Raw genomic sequence first — 26,606 nt, forward strand, 5'->3', positions numbered from 1 at the left:
GGGGCTATGCATGCTGATTTTTCATATACTGCATGGATGCGAACATGTAAGAATAATCTATCTATCTTACTATAATAAAACAGTACTTTTTCTGTTTGTCTGTTTGTACGCGATTTTGATGAAATTTTGTGTGTGAGTTCACGGGGATTCGAGGATGGTTTAGATTCACAATTGGATATCTTATCTCGATTCTGAGTTAAGAAAAACTAAAAATACACTTTTTAAAAGCAAAAAAAACTAAGCATTGTTGATAATTAGCCTCCATGGCAACGGGCTTTTGCATTGTTGTTGCTTTCTGCGTAACCATGGGAAAGGTTTTTGGTAACGGCAGTGGCGTGCCCAAGAGGAGGGGTATGTATAATGAAAAGATACAAAATGTCCAGCGTAGAAATACTTACCGCCATATCCATATCTCACAAAAAGTACATTTGGGCAGGACAATGTCTGTCGGGTCCGCTAGAAAGATATATAGAGAGATAGAGATATAAATAGAAAGATAGAGAGAGTTATAGAGATATACATAGAGAGATAGAGAATTAGAGAGATAAAGAGAGATGCTTAGTATACGTCTAAAAAATTACAAAAAAAAAAATTGATTGAGGCATTGCAACGCATGCCGGGTATTATCTAGTATATTAATAAGATCTTATTATAAAATAGATAATTATATTTATTTATTACTATCAATTAGTTAAAATTATTATTTAGTTAATATTTAATTAAAAATAACATATTCAGTAAAAACACAATACTAATTAATTATATATTATGATTAATTCTTATGGTATTTTATAATAACTAGAGGACTGTGGTTTATTGTCTATATAAAAATATGAATTTTTTATATATTTTATTATTAAATGATTGAATTTAACTAAAACATACATATTAAAATCTTATTATATTTTATGACAAGATACTAAATAAAACTATTAATTAACCTACTATATTTAAGTAATGTGTGACGGTAATTTTTCCCTTCTCTAACTACAGCGAATTACTTCCAGATCCAAGAAGACGGGCTTTGGCTGGATCTTACACACCGAATTAATTTTTTTTTTAAACTTTATTTTGAATGAAATCCAATAGCTCTATAGCATCTAACGTTCCGTCTCAAATTTTTAGCACCATGTATTCACCGAAATTCATTTAAATAGCGGTAAAAAAAACAGTCACTCAAGTGCAAGTAATTATGATCACAACGTTTGGTTGATATCTTGTGAGAACATTTGTGACGTAACAACACATGCAAGACAGCCATCGGAAGACATTTTACCATGAGAAGCCCTTAGTTAATGGTAATGTTGAGAAAATGAAAAGTAAAAAAAAAAATAATCAATTATACCTACTCGGCGTGTGACGTCTGGTTGTAAGGAGGGAGGTACTGCCGCGGCACGTATTCTGAATCGCTAAACCGGGCTGTGTGCCCTTGAGCCACGAGCTTCCAAGAGGAAATTGCCTCTTGTGTTCTTGCCGGGGCAGCCGATACCCCTCTTCCCCCACTCTTCGACAGGTTTAACTTCAAGACCCTCTCCTCCGAAACCCATCCCTGGGCCTTCCTCGTCCGTACCCACCGCCGATCAGTTGCTACGGACCCGGAGAACTAACGCGGTCCAAGTTGGTATTGGATCTGACCCTTCACCCCCCTCCCCTCTACCCAACAGGGCCAGGGTGAAAGTTTCTTCGGTGCTGGAGGAGGTTTTCGGAAAAGGAAGAGAGGGGGGGGGGGTTGGTAGAGGCGAGCCTGGAGTGGAGAGATGTCCTCTCTTTGAGAGGTCAGTGATAAACCCTAGGTCCTTGCTCCACCAATTCCGCAAACCTACAAAGAGGGGAGGGAAAGGGGGTGGTTTCTGCGGTCAAGAACGGGACTAAATTCTCCGCGTGCCTGCGGGGCAAACACAACAACAAGAAAATGATTGCGTTGGGGGGGGGGGGGGGGGTTGACCAACTTTTGTTGCGAGTCGTGCGCTGACGACTGACAAGTCTTCTGTGTTCTGAGGAACGTCATAGATGACACACAAGGTGTATCATAACTCAAAGACAAGCCGAGAACAGTTGATAAGCCTATAAATTCACAGTTTCTTAATTTTCGAGCTAAACGATTTTTTTTTTCAAAAGAGTTTAAATCTCCACCCTGCCCCAAATTATTAGATAATGTGACTCAAATTTTTTTGCTACGCAAAATTAGATTACCCTACTAGTAGTCTAGTCTCCGAGATCTGAAACCTGGACGTGGAGGTGTTGGCGGTATCTGCCTTGGAACCTACATCTTCGATGACATCACGGCTGCCATCTTGGATTGTGACGTAACGGCAGGCCATTTGTATGATCTTGACTTTTGACCTCGAATAAGACTTTCGACCTTGACATTTGACCCTGACCATTGACATTGACCATTTACCTCAGTCGCTATATTGATTCCGCCATCTGATTATATAATGCCCAAATCCCCAAACATTGCAATTTTAGTTACGGTCGCCGTCTTGAATCCTAATAACATGCCCGCCATCTTGGGTCTGATGTCAACCACTTAATTTTTTTATATATTTTTTAGATTCTGAAGATACAGCGTCATTTTTGTTATTGTCTGCAAGATGCCACCATCTTTAAAGATGCCACGGCTGCCATTTAGTTTTTTTTTTGTTCTGCTGGAGGCAGCAATCTTGGATTCCGTCAGCTTTGTTTCTGCTGTTTGTTCCTAGAGAGCACGAGCCCTGTCTCATGCTTATAAGGTCGATGTTCCATTACCTGCTTATATTGTTTTGGCCCTTGTCGATGCAATAAGTATTTTTTTTTTCAAAAAAAAAATTAAAAGTGCTGTGGTTCGAACCATAACAGCTAATACTACTGGGTTGGAAAATATACGCCTTTGACCGCAAAATCGAGACATTTACCAGACTGAGAATTAATTAAGGTATATATAAAAATAACACACATATTCGGACTTGTATTATTTTAATTTGTAGGAAAAATTGCGTCACTTGCTAGAGGATGTTAACACCATTTTTATTTTCAATACTTGATACCAGAGCGCTAGTTAACACACATCATATCCCATACATAGAAAATTTATACTTAAATTGTAGGCACAGAGACAACATATTAATTTTGTCAGACAGTTATCATGTATAGAGTCACTTTTTGTAAAGAGAATGATTAATAAAATCCACGAAAGGTAATGCGAAACAGAATTTAAATTTATTTAAAGCTTCAGTTACTCTTATCACTGGTAGAGAATCGACCTAAGGGCGAAAATCTATCGAGTCAAGTTTACACTAACAAATATTTTTCTTATGATTTTTAAATTTTTTCCTAAATTTCTAGGTTAATTATTACCAATTTTCAAGAGTACTGCCAATTTTCATAATCGGCTTACTGGAAGCTGGTAGACTTCTAATATGTTTTGCCATATTTTATTGAATAAATATTCTTTTACATAAAATTTAAGATATGGCTAGTCAAGGAATCTAAGTGAGGACGGGAATCTATTGAATAAGACATTATTTTAATGAGTGATTTTTTTGATTAATTAAGAAATTTTCCCAAAATTTCTAGCTAAATAAATACATAATTTCAAGATGGGTGACACGATGGCCGAAAATATTGCGGATATAAATGTAACAAATTAAAATTGCACTATATAGGCTAATAATTAAACTAAAATAGCGGCACGCACTCTAGCACATGTCGCGTGTACTATGTGATACTAGCGTTCCTTGTATAGGATTCTGAAAACAAGATGGCGGTCGCGCTCTCTAGCAGGTAATGTGTGTTGGCTAGCGCTCCTGGTAGCAAGTATTGTTAATAAAGATGGTGTCAATGTCCTTTAGCAGGTGACGCAGTTATTCCTACAAATTAAAAAATACAAGTCCGAATGTGTGTTATTTTTGTATATACCTATATTTTACAACCCAGAGGTATTAGCTGTCATGATTCTAATTACAAAGCTTTCAACTTATTTTGTAAAAATAAATTAAATTTATTGCATCGATAAGGGCCACAACAATATTAGCAGATAATGGAACATCGACCTTATATGCATGAGTCAGAGCGATGCTTGTGCTCTCTAGGAACAAACAGCAGAAACAAAGATGACGGAATCCAAGTTTGCGAACTCCAGCAGAACAGAAAAAAAAACAAAATGGCGGCTGTCATCAGAATCGAAAAAAAGTTGTTACCAGACCCAAGATGGCGTACATATTATTAGAATTCAAAATGGTGACCGTAACGAGGATTGCAATGTTAGGGGATTAGGGCACTCAATGAAAATATGGAGGAATCCAAGATGGCGACTTAGGTAAAATTTCAAGTTCAAAATTCAAGCTGATTTCAAAGGTCAAGGTCAAATTTCAGTTCAAAATTCAAGGTCTAAACTCAGTTTCATTCATGATGGCCGCTGTGACATCACAATACATGATGGTGTCCATGACATCATCGGAGATGTACATAGGTTCCAAGGAAGAAGCCGCCACCACTACCATCACGTCCAGGCTCCAGCGCTGGGAACCATTTAAATATACTACTGTACTATTGTTAAATATTATAAATATAATATATTTTAGGGGAAAAAATATTTGGTAGACTTATGTGTTGAGACCCAGAAAATTCGCGGGTTCATTTCGTGTTATGCTAAAATTAAAATAATTATACCTTAGTGCTGCTTCTGTCATTAGTTCACTGTTAATCTGGAGGACTGAGGGCCAATTAGAGACCCTCGCCCATAGAAGTGTCGAATCACAGGCCACCCAGTCGAGACGACTCACAAGTCAGCAGCCAATGAACAGTTGGCATTTTCCCGAGTGTGTAGAGGATATTGGAGTCTATCCTGGAGGTCATTGAACCCGCGAATTTTCCGGGTCGCTACTTATGTGGCAAAATAGTTTTAATAGGTTAAATTTGACTGGTCATACTAATAAAAAATACTTTACCTACTTAGCAAGTTAAAGAAAATATGGCTAATTAAAGCAAATAACTAGCTAAGTTAGCCACGTATTATTTTACTGTGTGCATACGTTAGTCAAAGTTACACGATTAAAAAAAAATTGTTGCCGCATAAGTAACACAAATTAATTTATTTCCCCCCAAAATTATAACTTATTAGATTTAATTTTGAATTGTTTTAATAGAAGGGATCGCGTAGAAAAAGAATATTTAGTCACAGTTTATTATAATTTTTATTGCAGAGTGGGGACTTGGTAACTCTTGAAAAAAAAAATGCTTACAACTCGAAAACTACAACACTTTTTTGAATTTTGGTTCTTTTTTTTTTTATTCAGAACCGTTATTTATTGGCCTATAAACTGTTCTCGGCTTGACGTTGAGTTATGGAACAGTCTGTATATAGCTCGATCATTTTTCGCTCCCATGCTAGAATCTTCCACCTCCCTACATGTTGGTTATACGAATTCCCTTATCGTCAGTTTCGTTCAAGGAAAAAAAACTATCTATAAATGTTTCCCTGAACAGCGTGAGTCTGATTTCGACCAATAAACTACGGCTGTACGCTGGTTACAAAAAAAGTTGAAAACTTATAAACGATTTATGTTCTAAAGTACTTCCCAAGGCTTTTGGCATAATTATTTCAGCAAACAAGGCAGATATTTTAACACACTCTGGACTTTAATTCCTAAACGAAGGGAGGCGTGTGACGTAAACAGGCGTGTTACAAGTCTCCCTTGGTCAGTCAGGGTCGAGCAAAGCTGGCGCACATTTTTCTTCCCTTCTGTAGCCTATCAGACGTCAGCGACTTCGTGATTTTAATTTTACTGGCTTCTAGTACCTTAGGGAACGTCACATAACCAGATACCTGAAAAAATTCACGGGTTAATTTCCCGGATCATTTATACTTTTGTACCGCTTTTGCGATTGGCCAACATTTTTTTTTCAAGCAATGCAAATTTTTTTTTGTAAACTAAACTGAAATTGTCACGTGCAAATACTTTGCTACAGAATTTCTTCTGCAGTGTTGAACATTTCTCACCTTTAATTTACAAAAAAAAAAAAAAAATCACTGGTTACAAATTTCCCATGGATCTTCATGTATCTACGCGCTGGGAAACAACCTTAATTAAACTTGGAATAACTACAACCAATGAGAGTATTTAATCCCCCCAGTTTGTCTCGCGAAGGTCTGAACTGAGAGAAAAGTTTGTTCGTCTCAACAAAATATTTGTTTGTTTATGGGGAAAGAAATATATTTTGTTAATTCAAACAATATTTTGTAGTAGGAAAAATTCTGTTGACTCAACAAAATGATTTTTTTCAACTCAACTGTATATTTGGTTAGGTGTAACAAATCAAATTTGTTACTTACCAAGTTTGGTTAATATAACAAAATATTTTATTACAGCAAGTCAATATTTGTTTCGTCATATGTAAACAAATATTTGTTTGATTTAAACAAACCTTTTTTTTCTCTGTGTGGAAGATGAACGAAAGTATATATTCTCCTAGCGTAAATAACACGGGAGGTAAGCCGCGAAGAAGAGGGCCAGTAGGAGCCGAAGAAGATCGGGAAAATCACGCACGTGATTTGATTGATCGATCCATCCAGAACTGGGCCGCACTTCCAGGCCGGATGCTGTCGTTCATTCATCACGGACATTCTATACGGGGTGGGATGTTGTTTTCGCGGGCCGTTATTTAATAGACTGCCATGAGAACAAAATAAAAAACCGTAGCACAAGGTAAAGCTCTAATAGAGGTTGAAGGGAGAAGTACCTATAGGTACCAAATTATTTTGCTTTATAAATCCCTGCTTTCGTTCTTGATTTTGAATACGTTCGTAATAATTATAACTCTACTTAGTTGTCTACAAATAGACTTGTAAATCAAATACGAGTTTCTTTAATTGTTTAGAGAAACTTAAAGGCCAATTTATTTTTCAAACATAACAAAACAAATAGCATTTCATAGTGTGGTATACGACTTTGAACCAAAAAAATTGTATGTGAAATTCGTCGTAAATCTCTTAATTTTTAAAATTCGATTCTTATCTCAATAAATATTTTCTTTTCGATAAGTCTTAAACCAAAAATAGTTACTTTTATTTATTTATGAATGATATCCTAAAAATAAATGGTCTTACGCCAAAATCTACGTACAAATGGTTAGTACAATATTGTACAACACACTATTACATCCTCTAAAACTCATGCTGGTATTTAAATATTCATCCACAGATATGATCTAAGAAAAACATCAAATAACACTTATTGAATTGACATACACATTTATTAACTATGAACTATAGTAAAACTACTTACCAGTTAGTAAACTGCGGCTTCGCTCGCACAATTTCAGGGTGTTGCTGAAATTGAAAGAAAGTATAGGATTAATTCCAAACATTTATACTAAAGAATAGACACAATCATTTATCAAGAGCAAAAAAGATATAATTCACAATACAACCTTTTAAGAATAATATTTTTTAAAGTGGTTATGTGTAGACATTTTAAATTATTTGTATGGATTCAGTATCTGATTTAATAACTTATGTTTTAGTGTGTTCGAGAATATATTTTATTTTGTTGAAATAACACTACTTATTTTTATTGCATGAGGTAGACAATTTAACAAAATTTTTAAACACGTTACTATTTGATTTTAATTCAGTTTTCGCAATCGTTTACATTAACACTTTCATTTATTATAGTTAAAGAAATCTTAAGAGTAACTATATCTATTCTTCTTATTACATATACCTACTTTATTTTACGATAGCTGATACAATCGCATCTTTATTTGTAATGCAGAGTACAGATATCTAGTTCTATTTGAATTTGAAGTCTTAATTTTTCATTTTCAAAACATATCTTTATATATGCAAGTTAATTAAACTACATTGTAAGCATTTTAAGGTGATTAAAAACGTATATTCGCTTTGTTACAGTGATAGTTGGTCGAATTTACTTCTTGGAAAAAAAACTCAGATTTGATTCGCTCATAACTACGAGATTAATAATGCGTCAAAAATGGCTGAGCCAACGACAGATAGATAGGGGCATGTATTTTTCACAAAAAGATCTGAACACTCATTAGACTGCAACAAGGTATACCCGCACATGACGTTTCTTCCTTGTGATTGGCGGCCGTCTAGCGAGAGAAGTCGTTGCCTTATTGGACCGGGCCACTCAAGACGCGTTTGCTTCCGCACTGAATCACTGTGATTGGTGTTGTTACAATCGATATGTACCTGAGAGAAACTCACCCAATCACGAAACATAGACGACGCTATAGTGTTTTAACTTTCATATAGTCTCGAAATATTTTCGCGAAATCTGCATGCCCCTACAGATAGACCATGTCTGTACGTATTTATCTCGCAGTATTTGTTTAGCATGTGACGTCATTGTACCAATGCAGGCGCATGCACGTAATTGTTACGAATTAACTTTGTGTTATGATATAAATTGTTGAAGCGTGGAAGCGATTTTAGCCAGGACATTGATTCGAGTGTCATTGCTAATAGCTTGCGGAGCAACACTAGGATTCTAATAGAGACACTAAAAATACTCCCGGAATATAGGTGATATTTGTTATAAAATTGAAAACTACAATATTATTAACGTAGTCTCATATGACTCGTAAATAGGATCGGAAATATAGATTATGCAACTCAGAGGAAAGATAGAGTTTAAAGGAATCCAATAAGTCTAAAACGTCTATGCCGAGCGACTGCGTAAGCTACAGCAGAGTCGAAAAGTAAATTAAAATATTATTTTATCCCGAAGTTTTCACGAAAAATCTACGACATGGAGACGAAAAGCGCCTTCCCCCCCCCCCAATAGTTTAGGCAAGGATATACATATATAAAATTTACAACGAACTTATTTAAGTGTTGCATAAATATCAATAATATAAAAACCCTGGTTAAAGTAAAACCATAAAACCTGTTTATTTTCAATGCACAAATTATCTGCTGTTCCACCGCAACCATTGCTAGCAGCCATTGCTAGCAGCCATGGGGGTCAGCGCAGCCATTGCTAACAGCTACTGGGGTATCACTGCAGCCATTGCTAGACGCCACTGGGGTATCAGCGCAGCCATTGCTAGCAGCCACTGGGGTCAGCGCAGCCATTGCTGGCAGCCACTGGGGTATCAGCGCAGCCATTGCTAGCAGCCACTGGGGTATCAACGCAGCCACTGCTAGCAGTCACTGGGGTATCACCGCAGCCATTGCTAGCAGCCACTGAGGTATCACCGCAGCCATTGCTGGCAGTCACTGGGGTATCAGCGCAGCCATTGCTAGCAGCCACTGGGGTATCACCGCAGCCATTGCTAGCAGTCACTGGGGTATCACCGCAGTCATTGCTAGCAACCACTGAGGTATCACCGCAGCCATTGCTGGCAGCCACTGGGGTATCACCGCAGCCATTGCTAACAGTCACTGAGGTCAGCGCAGCCATTGCTGGCAGCCACTGGGGTATCAGCGCAGCCATTGCTAGCAGCCACTGGGGTATCAGCGCAGCCATTGCTAGCAGCCACTGGGGTATCACCGCAGCCATTGCTAGCAGTCACTGGGGTATCACCGCAGCCATTGCTAGCAGCCACTGAGGTATCACCGGAGCCATTGCTGGCAGCCACTGGGGTATCACCGCAGCCATTGCTAGCAGCCACTGGGGTATCACCGCAGCCATTGCTAGCAGTCACTAGGGTATCACTGCAGCCATTGCTAGCAGCCACTAGGGTATTACCGCAGCCATTGCTAGCAGCCACTGGGGTCAGCGCAGCCAAGGCTAGCAGCCCCTCGGGTATCAGCGCAGCCATTGCTAGCAGTCACTGGGGTCAGCGCAGCCATTGCTGACAGCCACTGGGGTATCAGCGCAGCCATTGCTAGCAGCCACTGGGGTATCACCGCAGCCATTGCTAGCAGTCACTGGGGTATCAGCGCAGCCATTGCTAGCAGCCACTGGGGTCAGCGCAGCCATTGCTAGCAGTCCCTCGGGTATCAGCGAAGCCATTGCTAGCAGCCACTGGGGTCAGCGCAGCCACTGCTAGCAGCCACTAGGGTATCAGCGCAGCCATTGCTAGCAGCCACTGGGGTATCACCGCAGCCATTGCTAGCAGTCACTGGGGTATCACTGCAGCCATTGCTAGCAGCCACTGGGGTATCAGCGCAACCATTGCTAGCAGCCACTGGGGTCAGCGCAGCCATTGCTGGCAGCCCCTGGGGTATCAGCGCAGCCATTGCTAGCAGCCACTGGCGTATCACCACAGCCATTGCTATCAGTCACTGGGGTATCACCGCAGCCATTGCTAGCAGCCACTGGGGTATCACCGCAGCCATTGCTGGCAGTCACTGGGGTATCAGCGCAGCCATTGCTAACAGCCACTGGGGTATCACCACAGCCATTGCTATCAGTCACTGGGGTATCACCGCAGCCATTGCTAGCAGCCACTGGGGTATCACCGCAGCCATTGCTGGCAGTCACTGGGGTATCAGCGCAGCCATTGCTAACAGCCACTGGGGTATCACCGCAGCCATTGCTAGCAGTCACTGGGGTATCACCGCAGCCATTGCTAGCAACCACTGAGGTATCACCGCAGCCATTGCTGGCAGCCACTGGGGTATCACCGCAGCCATTGCTAGCAGCCACTGAGGTATCACCGCAGCCATTGCTAACAGCCACTGGGGTATCACCGCAGCCATTGCTGGCAGTCACTGGGGTATCAGCGCAGCCATTGCTAACAGCCACTGGGGTATCACCGCAGCCATTGCTAGCAGTCACTGGGGTATCACCGCAGCCATTGCTAGCAACCACTGAGGTATCCGTGCAGCCATTGCTGGCAGCCACTGGGGTATCACCGCAGTAACCATTGCGGACCCCGAAGCCGATGCCAGAACAGAAAATCTAACCTCGAGGTCCGCTGACAATACCAGGCCACGGACGGCCGCACACAACCTCCAGACGTGAAGCTAACAAATTAGATTTAAAGGAGTTTTATTACTAACGGACACCTTATTAATGAGAATTTTTGTTTGAAAAATTGTTTTTAATCGTACTCTTCCGATGACAAACAACAAATTTCTTCGAAATATAAAAAAAAAAATACGTTTACCCGCGTTAATCATTAACGTTAAATTTTCTATAACAATACTTCAATTTCAAAAGTAGTTAACAACACTCAAATATGCAATTTCTGACATCCGCAGATATTTATACCAAAAAATATATTTAATTGTAAAACGTATGATATAAAGTTATAAAATATCTTAAATATTCTTTAACAAGAATTGTGGGTCGATGTTTTGTCTTTGTGTTGTCCTTACTATGCATTTATTATCATCGTTGTGTTCCTCTGTTTGTCACTATGTTGTACAATGTTGTACAATGTTGTTCTGCAATTACTGTTCTTGCTGCAACTGTCTCGACATTGTCAGCTCAACGTGTTCGTTTGTGCTGTAGTATTGTTTTAACTCCTTCCACTGAATTCTCTGTGCTCTCCATGCATTTAATACCTGCTGATTTTGACTGGTTTTCTGTACTTATGTTTGTGTACTCATGTTTCTTTGTCTGTTCTTTGTGACATACAGTGTAAACATTCAATGACGTATTTAAAAAATAATGTTTTAAATCAATCTTCCCAATTCAAAGAACGTGCATTTGGGTAGACCAAAACTTTTCTATTATGAAGTCGAGCCGTACATCAGTTACTCCCCGTAGGAACAAGCTACCTGTAAAGGTCTTCTTTTACGTCTTCGAATCCATCTTTTTTTTCTTCTCGGAACGAGTCCGCGACCGTAAAACCTGAACTTTACGTACGGGTTACGACCGGAATTTATTATTACTTTCCAGACACCGACACACGGAATGTTTTTTTACTACTCTTGGCGGGCCCTTTCACACCGACATTGCTCTATTTTACGTCCGTAGAAGTGCAGCTGCAATTCGTCAACCTGGTTGTGTCACGACTTTTTGAATAATACCCACGCTTTGACTGCCAGTTGTCAAGCGAAATAAACACTGGCTGTGAAAAAATAAATTGTTTAAATTGGCTGCGATTATATGTTCTAAGAATACTACAATAAGCTGATTTATTTCTGACTACCTTTCAGTATCTACTTTTTGCACCCATAAATGTTTTTAAATAAAGTACTACGTTATGCCTTCATTTGAATGTAATTTAATTTCGAAATATATTTAAGAACTCTTAAGTGTAATGGTGGACAGTGATGCCTGAAGGAAACATTACTCTGCACTTTTTTTTTTTAATTTGCGTTACACACTTGTCATCTGTTGTGTGTACAGGATTTTCACCCTTTGTCCTTTAAAACCACTAATGAGGTCGAAACACAATCCTAGATCACATTTCCTTGCTATGATTTCGCTAAATTCATTTTGAAATTGCAATTATTATACATATATTTATTTCTTTATTTCAATTATGCATCCACCATCAGTTAGGCCAAGGGTCGTATTTCAACAAATCCGTGACTTTCATACACTTAAATTTATATTTCTTTGATCATATTAATTGATTTTATATGTAATATTTTCAAACAAATATTAAATATTTAAAATAACTCATATTATGTTTAAGGGGGGTTTGACCCTGCAATCTTGTATTTTCCCCAAAAATATTCTATAGTTCTAATTTTTAACTATTTTTCTCAATTTTTGGCATAAATCATATCTCCCATACTTTATATACCTTTTTGCAAACCACGTATATACTAACGGGACCTAGTCTATAAGCGCTGCGAGATAATAACTTATTATTTTACGCGGATGACATAAACTATCATAATAAACACACCAGTTCACAATTGTTGTTTCCTACAAGTACGCAAAGCTAAGTGCAATGTCATGTCAAACTAAAAAAATTTAGCATATACTCTTTATTACAAGCTTTATCTGAGTATTCAAAATTTAAAAAAAAAAATGGTGAGGCCTAATCCCACTTAACCTAGATTAAATGTATATTTCCAACTCTAATGGAAATTTTGTTTGAACTAAATTTTTGGTGTTTCATTCCACAGTTAACTGGCTGTGTACGTAAAGAATTTGTTGTAAAATGTACTTCTGTGTTGCTGAAACTCTTTAAGTTGTTTTTGTGCCTGGTGAAATGATTGTGATAAATTTTTAATTATATTAGCTTATTTAAACGGTATTTATATTAGGCTTCTTATGAATTGCATTTTCTGTTACCTGCCTAGTCAGTTAGAGCAAGAGACTAGTTTTTTATTTGTATTACTGGATTCGAGCACTGGTCCTCTGGAATGCAAGTCCCACACTTAAACAAAGGTTTGTTGGCCTTAAACAAAATATTTGCCTGTATATGACCAAACTCTAACATATAGATGCGGTTGATTGAAGCGTACATTAATTGAATCGGCACATGCAAAAATGGCCTCAGTCACAAAAAAAATGGCAAGGTGAGTTAAGCATGAAAATCGCATGTTAAAGGATAGCTTCAACTATCTATGATAAAAGGGATTGAGTTACACGTGCGAGTTAACTAATATTAGCTAGGGAAATTGTCAACGTACACTAAAAGGGTTGCTTAGAGACAGATTTATTCGTTTTTCTCAAAACTGGGTTGTTTGGACTGAGGCCCTTTTAGCATGTGTCCATTCAGTTGTAGGAAAGAATTGGTTTACCCAGAAAAAATGGTTTCGTCAACTCAACTATATATTTTGTTCATCATAAAATTTGGTATGGTCAACGAAATATTTTATTACAAAAAATAAAATATTTATTCCTCAACTTACAAACAAAACATTTGTTTGTCTCAAACAAATCTTTCAGCATGTGAACGGTTTGGTTCCGCTTTACCTCGATAGGTCTCTGGATTGAAAATGGGGAAACTGCTCAATATTTGGCAAAACCAAAGGATGGCTGAACTATTATCTGTACACTCTGAACTATTACTGTGGTTGTAATAATATTATAAATAATAAATGTAAATACTAATAGTTTTCTCTGGATAGTTATTACTCTGACTATAAGTACTCTGTCGAGTATAGACTCTTTGGTTATTTTTAATTTGTATCTGGGCGCCACTCTTATATACAACTTAACTTCGTTACTAGGATAGGACTAGTGTAGTGTGGTACATAAGAGAAAAAGGAAATAATTTCACACTTCAAATCTAGAATTGGTATGAGATTGACAACATGTAAATAAGGTCATTAAGAAAACAAACATATACACTGTAAAATAATAACAGGGTAACATAGGATTAAACAAACAATCTTTAATCAGACAAAATATAGATGATTATTGGTTGGACCAGTGGTATACTATTATGTTTTCATAAATAACAGGAGGTATGTTGCACACATGATAAAACACAACAAAAGTTCATAAGTTCAAATTAATAGTGTCTGTTGCTCTCACTCTAGATCGAATTTAGTGTGTAAAAATACTGTTTATTATCTTCGTAATTTAATTTAATTTAGTGTACCTCAGCTGAATTCAGATGTAAGTGTGGTAGAACGTCATGAGAGCTCAGTCTCATTTCACCTCTGGGTTAGAACTAATTAAAGTGTAGATCAGAATTATTGTAATTGGCTTAAAAACTGTTTATCTCAATAGGGCTTTACTGTGTTCAGCTCAAAATTCAATGTTTATATGTCCGTTGGCAATATTAAAATTACGTTAATGCAGAAATACGGTTCATTCAAAATAGCATCATGAGTCAGTTTTACTCACGGTAAATTCACTCCTAATTACACGTCATATAAGACGTGCCCTATTTAAATAACATGTAATTATGTTTCAAACGACGATTGAAAACATCCTAGCAGTCGGATGATCTAATTAGCTCGTAGATATTTCAGATTTTTAAGGGGATTGAAACCCAGGCTGTCTAGCCAACGCCGTCGTTATTTCAAGACCTTTTTCTTAACTTCAGTAATGACGCTTATCTTAAGTAACATGGCCTCTCATTGGCCCAGACACAAAGATCGTTGACTTAATTATCACATCAAAACAAAATGCAGACACTTAACAATACAACTTAATATGCTATAATGTCTTAAATTTAAAACCTGATTTTCCAACAATGAAAGTTCTGTTATGCAAATTACGTATAAAAAGTTCAATTTGCCGTTTAAGTCAATTGCTCCCTAGAGGGGTCTTGCTAATTGAGGTTCAAAGTCACTTGGGCTACGCCATAGAGTATAGTACTCGTAGATATGTCCAAATAAACAACAATAGAGCAAAACATAAAAATGTCAACAAATAATAATAATTGAAAAATGTCATTTATAATAAAAACAATACACTTTCTGTGCGTGGGACAGTCATGTAACAGCACATGGATATGCATGGAAGCTGCTCTCTGTCCAGCCTATTGGTCCATGCCATGTTTACGGGCCTACCTTAACATTGGGTGAAGTCTGGCATTGGCTTCGCGTGAAAATATTCGAAGTGACTCGGATTTCATTAAATTGGCTGCGTTTTACGACGAAAATTCTAATTCATTCTTATTGATCATAACCAGACGTGTTCAGTTACCATTTCCGTAATCTTTTGTGTGTTGCAGTATGGCGATGGTTGGGTAGAAAGTAACTATCTTCGCCACAACATTCCATCTGAACTGACGATTTTAATCTCCATGGGCAAAAATTTGGAAACCCACTAACAAAAAAAAATCCCTGTAAATCCATTAAATTAAAAAGTCAGGTAGTTGACGTGTGCGAGAGGATGGTTAAGTCTGAATGATTAGGTACATGGTAATCGGGTGAAACTTTGTATTCTCCGCCCCCCCTTTTTTAGGTAATTCTTGCACCATATTGGTTTGAAATGTAGTGTTTGCATTGTGAAAACAGTATTAAATTAATTTTTTTTAATGAAAGTGACTCTGTTAAATGATGGAGATAGTAAATATACATACTCACTAATCATCATCAGAAGTTATCAAACACCATTTTGAGCGAAAAAATATGGTGATGGCAAGGTTAAAAAGTATTTCAACTGCATCACGGTTTGCCGTATCCTGACAATTCCCAACTCCATAATGTGTGCAATCTCTGTACTTATGATACTTGAAGTCAAATTGAGAAGAATATTTTGTTTGAATGAAGTATTACGTTAATTTCTTGCAGATCTGTTGTTATTATGTATGTTTAACAATTACGGTTCTTCCTTAACGAGTTACTCTCAGGCTATTCAAGAACATTCTAGCATATTAGCTTTTACACAGCTTCGATTTGTTTTGCTGTCGAATTACTAACCAAAATGGCTTCAGTAGGTAATTATAGTATGTATGGGGACACCGGTGGGTGGTGGGGGAGCCGGGGAGCCACGGCGGCCATCTTGGTTTACGTCACTTCCGGCGACCATCTTGGATTACGTCATTTCCGGCGGCCATCTTGGATTACATCACTTCCTGCAGCCATCTTGGATTTGACCTTGACCTTTGAACCCGGAGGCCATTTTGTTTTTCTAGAACTTTCCTCCATTTTGTTTTCTAGATCATTCCGCCATTTTGAGTTTCGTCCGCCATCTTGAAAATCTTTATTTATTATCCGATTTTAATGAAAAAAATTTTAAATTTAAAAAAATTAAATAATCAAAATTTTAAAATAAAATTAAAAATATTATTTAATAAAATTTTAATTAAAAACCTACGCATCGAACACCCCACTCCTCTAAATTACAAATACATCATCTAGCACCCCCACCCCTCTGTTACAATGACATCGTCATCGAACACCCCACTCATTCCTGTTACAATTTTTCGTTACATCCACCATCTTGGAAAATCATAATTATTAACTTAGAAAATCAGGAAAAAAAATATACCATCGTTGTCTGCTGGAGGCAGCCATCTTATTTAGTGGAGACTACCATCTTGATTTCATCTGGTGGGTGTCGTCATCGGTTGTAGGTTTCTAAAGTATGTTAGTGTATGTAAGGTCGAGTTACAATTCTCTACCAACATTGTTATGAACCTTATAGACCAAAATCCACAGAATCCACAAGATCCACAAAATCCACAGTCACTTTGTTGTTGTAACCGACATTTTTTCTTAAAGTCTTATCACTTATAGGTTTTAACTAAAATATATGTTATCAATACTGTCGTTGTGGATGCGTTAGTTAAAGTAATGATAATTTAAAAAACATTTATTACTCCATCTTAGCTGACCAGAAATTTTTCATAGTCCTATCATACATGTAAACATACTAAATAAATTAATGTTTGTGTATTCGTGTTTAAAACTGCATGGAAGCAGATATTTAGGTGTTTGTGTATAATATCATTTCTTAGTGTTCGTGTTTGCGTTCCTGTGTTTAAAAGCTGCATGGAAGCAGATATTTTAGGTGTTTGTGTCTAATTACATGATCATTTTACGATATCAAATTAAGTATAAGTACCTTGAGGAATATAGGGCATTAATTTAAAAAAATAATAAGCGATATGTAGGTAAAATTATATTTACTGAATCAAAGAAATATATTGTACAAAACAAAACCCTCAAGGAGAGAAAAATATACTTGTCAAACGAAGCTATAAAAAAAACAGAAACTATATACAAAAACGAAAACTGTTTACAACAAAAAGACTGGAACTATACAACAGATAATTCATCTCCAACATAGCCGTGGGGAACCGTATGGATGCCATCCTCACATATTTGGCGCTTATCATCCTCCCATGTTATGGCCAGCTTATTTGTGCTCTCGCTATAGAGCACCTGCTGCCTCGAGCGTATGGCCCTAACTGCTACTCGTCGTGTGTGGTGATCGTGCAGGGCATCCAGGTAGTCACTGAATGTTATGCGGTTTTTGACCACACACCGCTGGATACCCTTGGCCTTCTTCTCAACTTTGTCACCACACTTGTATGCATACAGTTTGGCCCGCAGACCGACAAACTCACTCATCACTTTCCCCCCACACTCATCCTTAAACTTTCCGACAACCTTTTTGTTGATGGGGGAGAAGCAAGGGTGGTCGGAAGGGTAGCAGCTGGTGTCGAACTTCTCCATGAGTGTAGGATCGGCTTTGAGGTCATGGTAGAAATCATCGGTTTGTATCTCGTATACGAAACTATCGGTGTCCATGTATGCCAGATGAATGTTTTCTGCATATCTGGGTTTCATTGTGCTGTAATGGAAGTCGTACATGAGTGTTTTTGAGAGATCAAGTACTGCGAGTCCGGCATAGATTGGCTTATCGAAAATTATGGTCTCATGGTTCAGGTGGACTAGAGTCAAGTTCGGTTCATACATTGTGCGGTCCTTGAAGGATGGACGACACACCAGTTTCTTGAACCGCTTTTCGGAACATACCAACTTCATTTTGAGCCTCCGCCTCTTGTTCTCCATCAGTTTCCCGAAAGTACTGTTTACAGCGAGCTTAAAGAACTCCTTCTCGAATTCGTTGGCTGCAGCCTTGCGCTTATTGGTGTTGAGCTTAATGTATGGCTCCAACCACGCCGACTGCTCAAACTGGAGGACTCTGTGTACCTTAGTAACTATCAACCCATGTGATACTGCTTGCTGGAGGTTTCTGTACTGTACAATGTAATGTTCCTTAATTTCTAGTGTTGTCATGAGCTTTGATTGTTTGGAGCCGGGCGGACATTGATTGATGGGGAGAAACGGAAGGTCTTTGTGACTTTCGTGGAGTTCAGTAGGGTACTCCACGTCACATTCGATAATGTACCCGATAGGAGAATTTTCTGGAATAGTCATGACATCAATAGATGTGTCTGATCATTTGAAATGTCGAATCGGAAGCGACAGCGACATCGCCCACCCGTACAAATTATTTGCATCAATGTACTGTAGATATGTGGATGGCTTGGACACATCATGTGTCTCAGGAACGTATTTGTTGTTACCCACACAATGACGTTTGATGCTTTGCGCTACACCCCCACGAATACCTGCTTCCACAAACATATACATATCGTAATCTGTCAGAAGCTCGAGTTGTACTCCTGTGGTGCGAAGCATCGCATCGAAAGCGAACCCAGGACAGGAAATGTAGTGTGACGGGTCTAGACTGTACGTCTCCAAGCAAAGACAGCGAAAATTCTCGAATACGTCCGCCAAAATCAGGACATCCGTCTTTAGGTACAAGTCAGCGTACTCCCCCAAAGTAGCACACTGAAACTTGTCCCAGACATTTTGTGCGTGAGCGTAATCCGCCTCGGAAATACCAGAATCAGTCAGAATATTAAAGAACTCATCGATAGATGGAAGACTAGTATCGTCTAGTCGAGCAAAAGAATCAACGAAGTCGTAGGGGAAGACTCCCTTGCGAGTAACCAACTCCAACTCATCAGGAGCGAAAAACTCAGCAGTACTGACAAACTTGTCTGCAGGCAAGAACTCTGCGAGCGAAGCAAGACCCCGACTCATGAAACGGAACGTATCGACAAACTGAATGCTGAACTTATCATGCAACTTCTTGGAAAAAGTTATCAACTTCTCTTCCGAATTAGGAATGATGAAGATGTCTTTAGTGTCGTACCCCAACTTCCTGATAATGAAGTTCTGGTCGTACGCCAGGTTGCTGAAGAACACAATCATCTTTTTCGGTCTGCGCCTGAGAAGGTTGCAGTCATTACATGCAGGTCCAATAAATTCGCCGGTGAAGTGATTATGATCACGAACTTTCTTTACGACCCCTCCAAACTTTCCTCCACAGTAGCAACAACACCTTGCTTGCAGAAAAGCAGTGTTTTGTGCATGTGTGAGCGGAGTCATAGGAACAGACATAGAAAATATTTTCTGCACGTCATGTCCAATCTCCACAATGCGGGATATGAATTTATCTTCTGCGTCACAACCGCGATACACTTCAGGCTGTGAAGGAAGTGAAGAAGTGAGGTGTACTGGAATCACGGAGTTATCTGCTTTCACGTAAATGCAGTAGCTGTACGCTTTATGCTTTTGATACTGCAGTGTGTATGCTTCATCAGGATTCGGGTGACATGTATGGATTTTCTCCAGAATAGCTTCAAAGTCGCAATATACCACGATGGGCATTTTATCACTGTGATGGAAGTTTTTGAACTTCAAAACAGGAGGCAAACCATTTTCATCAACCTAGGGCATTTCCATCCTAACAGCAGCATGCTGTTTACAGAGCTCACTGTGTTTTTCCAAACACTGAAGACCAGTAAGCCCGCTAACCCTATCCTGATCATCATAATGCTTGAAGCATCTTTTGCAAACATGAATAGCCTCAGTGTGTGTAGTGATTTGGGACCGAACCAGAGCAGAAAAATTATTGATGTAGGCGAAATGGGACGAATTGTCATTGACCAAGAGCAGAAGATCGAAATGATGTTCTTTTTCTTCAGGAGCGACTCGTGCAGGAACAACATTCAGATTCTCGTCGATACTGTAAATGTTGATGGAGACTCCGGGGTTCTGTTTTTCAAACAGCGGTATTTGCTTGATTGGAGTAGGGGAGTCAATGTTGTTGAAGTTGAACTTCCCCTCCAAGTCATGGCAGCGCTGGTTGACACATTCAGGATGCTCACCTTCCACGTACTTAACAAGAATTGACCACTTGAAGCACATGTGGTCTTCGAGGTTTTGCGGATTGATCACAGCGTATTTGTCTTTGATGGAAGTAGGTAATTCAATGTAGGAGCTGGCACGGAGTGGATCAAGCTTGTTTATTCGGAGTTGAAGTCGCTTAACGGCCGACAAAGTCCATCCGGACCCCTTACCCATGTAATCTTCCTCCTCCTTGCAGATCTTGGAGATGGACTCGGTAACTGCCTCCTCCACCTCATGAACTGCGTAGAGGGGAACATTCATGGTTTTGAAGGCCCTCTTGTCTTCACAGGCATCTACTGGTTTTTCGTAGTCGCACTCAAGAACGACATTAAACTTCAGCGGTCCATTCTCTTCAATCTCCTCCTCAAGTTGGCTTATTATTTTTGCCTTGATGGAGTCCAGGTACGTACAAATGTCCTTGGCAGAACTTGACGTATTTACAGCAACATAAGTCTTCAAGTTGCCCTTGAATCCCACTTCGGCGGTGATGAAGCCATGGGTATTGGCCATACCCGCGCCGGTCACCACCTTTGTTCGGCTGGTCGATGGTTTAGGCAGTACTGCTGGCTTAACTGCTGCCATTCTCTGCTTCTTTGTTGGAGGCGGAGCAGGCCCCTTGCACACCTTAATGTGGTTGCGAAGAGTGTCAGCCCTGACGAACTCTTTAGCACAGTTCGTGCAGGAATGTGCTATGCGGTTAGGGTTAAGACCGCAAGCCGACTTCTCATGTAGTCTGGCGACATCAGCACGGGCGAAGGCCTTATAGCAGAAGCTACACCGGGTGCCTGATGTCGTGGCGACAGCACCAGTACATGTTGACAGGTGCTGCTGCATCTTGTCGCTGCGTGCGACCATCTTGCCACATAGGTGGCACTGCTGGTAGTCACGATGCTGGTTCTCGGCACACTGTCGCTCGTGCCGGTAGCGGTTCTTAGCTGCCGTGAAGGTAGCAGAGCAGAAACGGCATTTCTGCGCGGTAAATGCCATCTCGACAATCGGTAGACTGGTCTCAACGTACGGAACACGCGAAGGAAGCTCGACGTACGGAGAACTATAACATAAGAATAAAGAAAACAATGTAGCTAGATGTTACATGAAAACAAACATATCCTCAAAACTCTAGCCTCAAGCTTTCTAACCTAAACTACTAGCAATGTTACTAAATAAAAAAGTTGCAAACATAACCTCAAAACTCTAGCCCTCAAGCTTTCTAACCTAACTTGATAGCAATGTAATAAATAAAAAAGTTACAAACATAACCTCAAAACTCTAGCCATCAAGCTTAATAACCTAACTTGATAGCAATGTTACTAAATAAAAAAAGTTGCAAACATAACCTCAAAACTCTAGCCCTCAAGCTTACTAACCTAAACTGTTAGCAATGTTACTAAATAAAAAAAAGTTACAAACATAACCTCAAAGCTACTCCTTCATTCATGTACAATCCTAAAAATGGTAGAATATTTAAAGTACTGATAAAAGTCAAAGCTGAAAAATATTCAATGTTAACTAAAAATGATTGATTACATAACCTCAAAACTACTCTAATGCACAACCCAAAAATGCTAGAATTTTAAAGTACTGTTAAAAGTTTAAGCTAAACAATTCCTGGTAACCCACACATAAGTGTACAGAGAAAAAACTAGTTAGCTGATAACCTACGAAAAAGCTGAGAAACATTCAATGTTAACGAAACATGTAGCATACCTCAGAAAAAGATGAAGTGGAGCTGTAGAACACAAAGTAGCGTTGGCGGTAGAAATCGTGGTAGCAGCTAAACTCACACACGAACTAGCTCACTCAAACTCCAAGAACACAATGAAGCTCCGACAGCTAATCCCGGCCTTTTATAGCCGCGGACCTGCTTGTTCTTGGAAAAACCATTAGGAACATAGTATTTTTACCGAACCTACCAATAGGAATATAGTATGTGGAGGGGAAGTACCATTGTCTTCGGAAAAACCCAGCATGACTCATGCGCAGGTCGTTGCAGGTCTGTGAGGGGTGGGAGGTAGAAATGTAGGTAATAACTTAACATAGGAAACCACTCTCGGGTAAAACCACTAATGACCTAGGTGATGAGAGATTAGGTCGCGAGGCACTTCATGCATCGTGACTCATCACTCAGAAATGTCGTCTCGCAGTGCCGAGGGGACCCGAACAATAGACTTGACCGTGCATGTCACAACAGATCCATTAGTCGCCCGACTTTGTGGCGCCATGAGGCGCTCAGGTAGCAGTCATGGTCTACGGCAACAGACTCGTTAAAGTGTCATTACGAAGCACTCAAGCTGAGTTCGAGGAAAATACAGCTAAATATTCATTATAGATATGTAAGGAAATAAATAAAAAATAAATCGGGTAAGTTTAATATATTTGTTAAAAGTAAGAACACATTACAAAACTACAACATTAAAAATTTAACCTACATTTATTATGACCAACATTCGTTTAAAATTTTTTAGCATTTCATTACGAACAATCAGTTGAACATCCACAGAATGACACATTTTGCTGATGTTCCAGGAACAAACCCTTTTCACAACAATTTAAGGAGACTTTCCTTAAGCTCTCTTTTCATTGGTCAAATAAAACATCTCCCTCTCTTCCCCTCATACAATGATGCTGCTTCACCATCACGCTAAAATTCTGTAAGACCAAACAAAATATACTTCCCTTAAACCTTATGGTAGAAATTTCATCCTAGGATGCTGTTACTGCATCTAGAAATTAAAAATTATATTATCTCATACAGGTTTTATTTACATGTTAGACTTAACCATCCTACCACACACTGGCTCACACTTACACACACATGCGTGCGCATGCGTGCACTGAGATTAAATACATACTTGCCCACATAATGTACTTTTATTTCCAAAGGCAACATATTAAAACACATAATATTTAAATTTTGTGTAGATTGGATGGTACCAGGAAACCATACTGCAAAACGAGCGGACAACACTTGAGTCTTTACTATGATTGGGCTGACGGATTGCCTCTGAACGCCCTTACCTTCAACGACTTAGAATTAATACTTTTATCCATTAAAAAACAAAACAGTTTTACTAAGCAAACATACACCCCACACCCCTCAAAAAATTGTTATTACACAGGGCATTATTTACATGGCAGGAGACCGCACATACGAAGTGCGCAGCTTCAGGTTAGAAATATTGATTAAAATAACTGCTAAAGATGATAATTTGTTTATGAAAAAACTGCACATGAAATACAGACACTTGGTTATTTACACACACATACATACATACATACATACATACATACATACATACATACATACATACATACATACACCCTGCATCGCTTCAGATGGAAGTACGATATTTTGAAAACCACTCAAGACTTACATCTGTTTATGAAAAGGAGCTAAAAATTAAAAATTTTCAAAGTTAATTTTAGAGATGAAACATCATGTGCAAGTCCTTGCATGCGAGAACATTTTATTACGCAATTATCTTCATTTTTCCCAAACCATAGGTCTGATGTCTGGATACCACACAAATCTCATACTTAACATATGCACTACGAGATGACTGCGCGCCAGTCCAAGCCCCCTGCGCTTAGAGACGAAACTGCACTAGAAGCGTTAGCAAGCATTGCAATTATCTCGCTTCAGTAATGCAGATTCACCTCTGACTAGGTGGACCTCCTGAAACACTAAACATAGGACAGTGAAACACATTAAAATAATGCATTTCAAAATAATTGAATAATATAAAACACTGCATATTTCTCTAGAATCACCACGCAACTGACAGCCCTTTCAATCACAATTCTGCGAATGCTATCACAGAATGCTATATTAAGAAAGAAAGGATCATTCATTCCTTCATTATGGAACACAGTAATACATCACATGAAGAGAAACAAAAAAGGAACACACTTCGTTCTTAGACTCGTGCCGCCTCCTTGACAGAGAGAAAAGTTTTTACACATAAAATAGTATATATTTCTTTTCCAGCGATAAAGCTGTACTAATATCACCTTGACAAGCTTAGATGATCTAGGGAGAGACAAAGTAAATTAATTAACAATAAAAAAGTCGACTAAAATCATTTACAAACAATATACTTAATATTTCTTCGATTACATATTTTTCTCAATTTAATAAATGTGTGAACACAAAAATTTCCTTAAATCACTATTTATCAATTTTAAACTCTCATGTACATCAGGAAAAAATAGCGAAGCACCTCCTTTTTTCGATCGTGAGTGAGCATTCCACATCCCACAAAGAAACTGTTTTGAATTTTTTACATTACAACTAATAATGCCTGAAACTATATATTTTTTCCTGATGTACATGAGAGTTTAAAATTGATAAATAGTGATTTAAGGAAATTTTTGTGTTCACACATTTATTAAATTGAGAAAAATATGTAATCGAAGAAATATTAAGTATATTGTTTGTAAATGATTTTAGTCGACTTTTTTATTGTTAATTAATTTACTTTGTCTCTCCCTAGATCATCTAAGCTTGTCAAGGTGATATTAGTACAGCTTCATCGCTGGAAAAGAAATATATACTATTTTATGTGTAAAAACTTTTCTCTCTGTCAAGGAGGCGGCACGAGTCTAAGAACGAAGTGTGTTCCTTTTTTGTTTCTCTTCATGTGATGTATTACTGTGTTCCATAATGAAGGAATGAATGATCCTTTCTTTCTTAATATAGCATTCTGTGATAGCATTCGCAGAATTGTGATTGAAAGGGCTGTCAGTTGCGTGGTGATTCTAGAGAAATATGCAGTGTTTTATATTATTCAATTATTTTGAAATGCATTATTTTAATGTGTTTCACTGTCCTATGTTTAGTGTTTCAGGAGGTCCACCTAGTCAGAGGTGAATCTGCATTACTGAAGCGAGATAATTGCAATGCTTGCTAACGCTTCTAGTGCAGTTTCGTCTCTAAGCGCAGGGGGCTTGGACTGGCGCGCAGTCATCTCGTAGTGCATATGTTAAGTATGAGATTTGTGTGGTATCCAGACATCAGACCTATGGTTTGGGAAAAATGAAGATAATTGCGTAATAAAATGTTCTCGCATGCAAGGACTTGCACATGATGTTTCATCTCTAAAATTAACTTTGAAAATTTTTAATTTTTAGCTCCTTTTCATAAACAGATGTAAGTCTTGAGTGGTTTTCAAAATATCGTACTTCCATCTGAAGCGATGCAGGGTGTATGTATGTATGTATGTATGTATGTATGTATGTATGTATGTATGTATGTATGTATGTGTGTGTAAATAACCAAGTGTCTGTATTTCATGTGCAGTTTTTTCATAAACAAATTATCATCTTTAGCAGTTATTTTAATCAATATTTCTAACCTGAAGCTGCGCACTTCGTATGTGCGGTCTCCTGCCATGTAAATAATGCCCTGTGTAATAACAATTTTTTGAGGGGTGTGGGGTGTATGTTTGCTTAGTAAAACTGTTTTGTTTTTTAATGGATAAAAGTATTAATTCTAAGTCGTTGAAGGTAAGGGCGTTCAGAGGCAATCCGTCAGCCCAATCATAGTAAAGACTCAAGTGTTGTCCGCTCGTTTTGCAGTATGGTTTCCTGGTACCATCCAATCTACACAAAATTTAAATATTATGTGTTTTAATATGTTGCCTTTGGAAATAAAAGTACATTATGTGGGCAAGTATGTATTTAATCTCAGTGCACGCATGCGCACGCATGTGTGTGTAAGTGTGAGCCAGTGTGTGGTAGGATGGTTAAGTCTAACATGTAAATAAAACCTGTATGAGATAATATAATTTTTAATTTCTAGATGCAGTAACAGCATCCTAGGATGAAATTTCTACCATAAGGTTTAAGGGAAGTATATTTTGTTTGGTCTTACAGAATTTTAGCGTGATGGTGAAGCAGCATCATTGTATGAGGGGAAGAGAGGGAGATGTTTTATTTGACCAATGAAAAGAGAGCTTAAGGAAAGTCTCCTTAAATGGTTGTGAAAAGGGTTTGTTCCTGGAACATCAGCAAAATGTGTCATTCTGTGGATGTTCAACTGATTGTTCGTAATGAAATGCTAAAAAATTTTAAACGAATGTTGGTCATAATAAATGTAGGTTAAATTTTTAATGTTGTAGTTTTGTAATGT

The 26,606-nt window shown here is 38.4% G+C and overlaps 2 protein-coding genes across 2 annotated transcripts in view; one reads left to right on the plus strand and one right to left on the minus strand.

The window, feature by feature from the left end:
• The window catches only part of LOC134538696 (large neutral amino acids transporter small subunit 2), a 912,958-nt gene that overhangs the window by 322,816 nt on the left and 563,536 nt on the right, over positions 1 to 26,606 (minus strand). The window contains exon 3 of the mRNA XM_063380130.1: positions 7,266 to 7,309. Coding sequence (XP_063236200.1) covers positions 7,266 to 7,309 — 44 coding nt within the window. The remainder of the gene's footprint in view (positions 1 to 7,265; positions 7,310 to 26,606) is intronic.
• LOC134538697 (protein amalgam-like) overlaps positions 1 to 26,606 on the plus strand; it is a 551,901-nt gene that overhangs the window by 25,036 nt on the left and 500,259 nt on the right. The window lies entirely within an intron of this gene.

This window comes from Bacillus rossius, chromosome 14 (assembly GCF_032445375.1).
Source record: "Bacillus rossius redtenbacheri isolate Brsri chromosome 14, Brsri_v3, whole genome shotgun sequence".
Classification (NCBI taxonomy): domain Eukaryota; kingdom Metazoa; phylum Arthropoda; class Insecta; order Phasmatodea; family Bacillidae; genus Bacillus; species Bacillus rossius.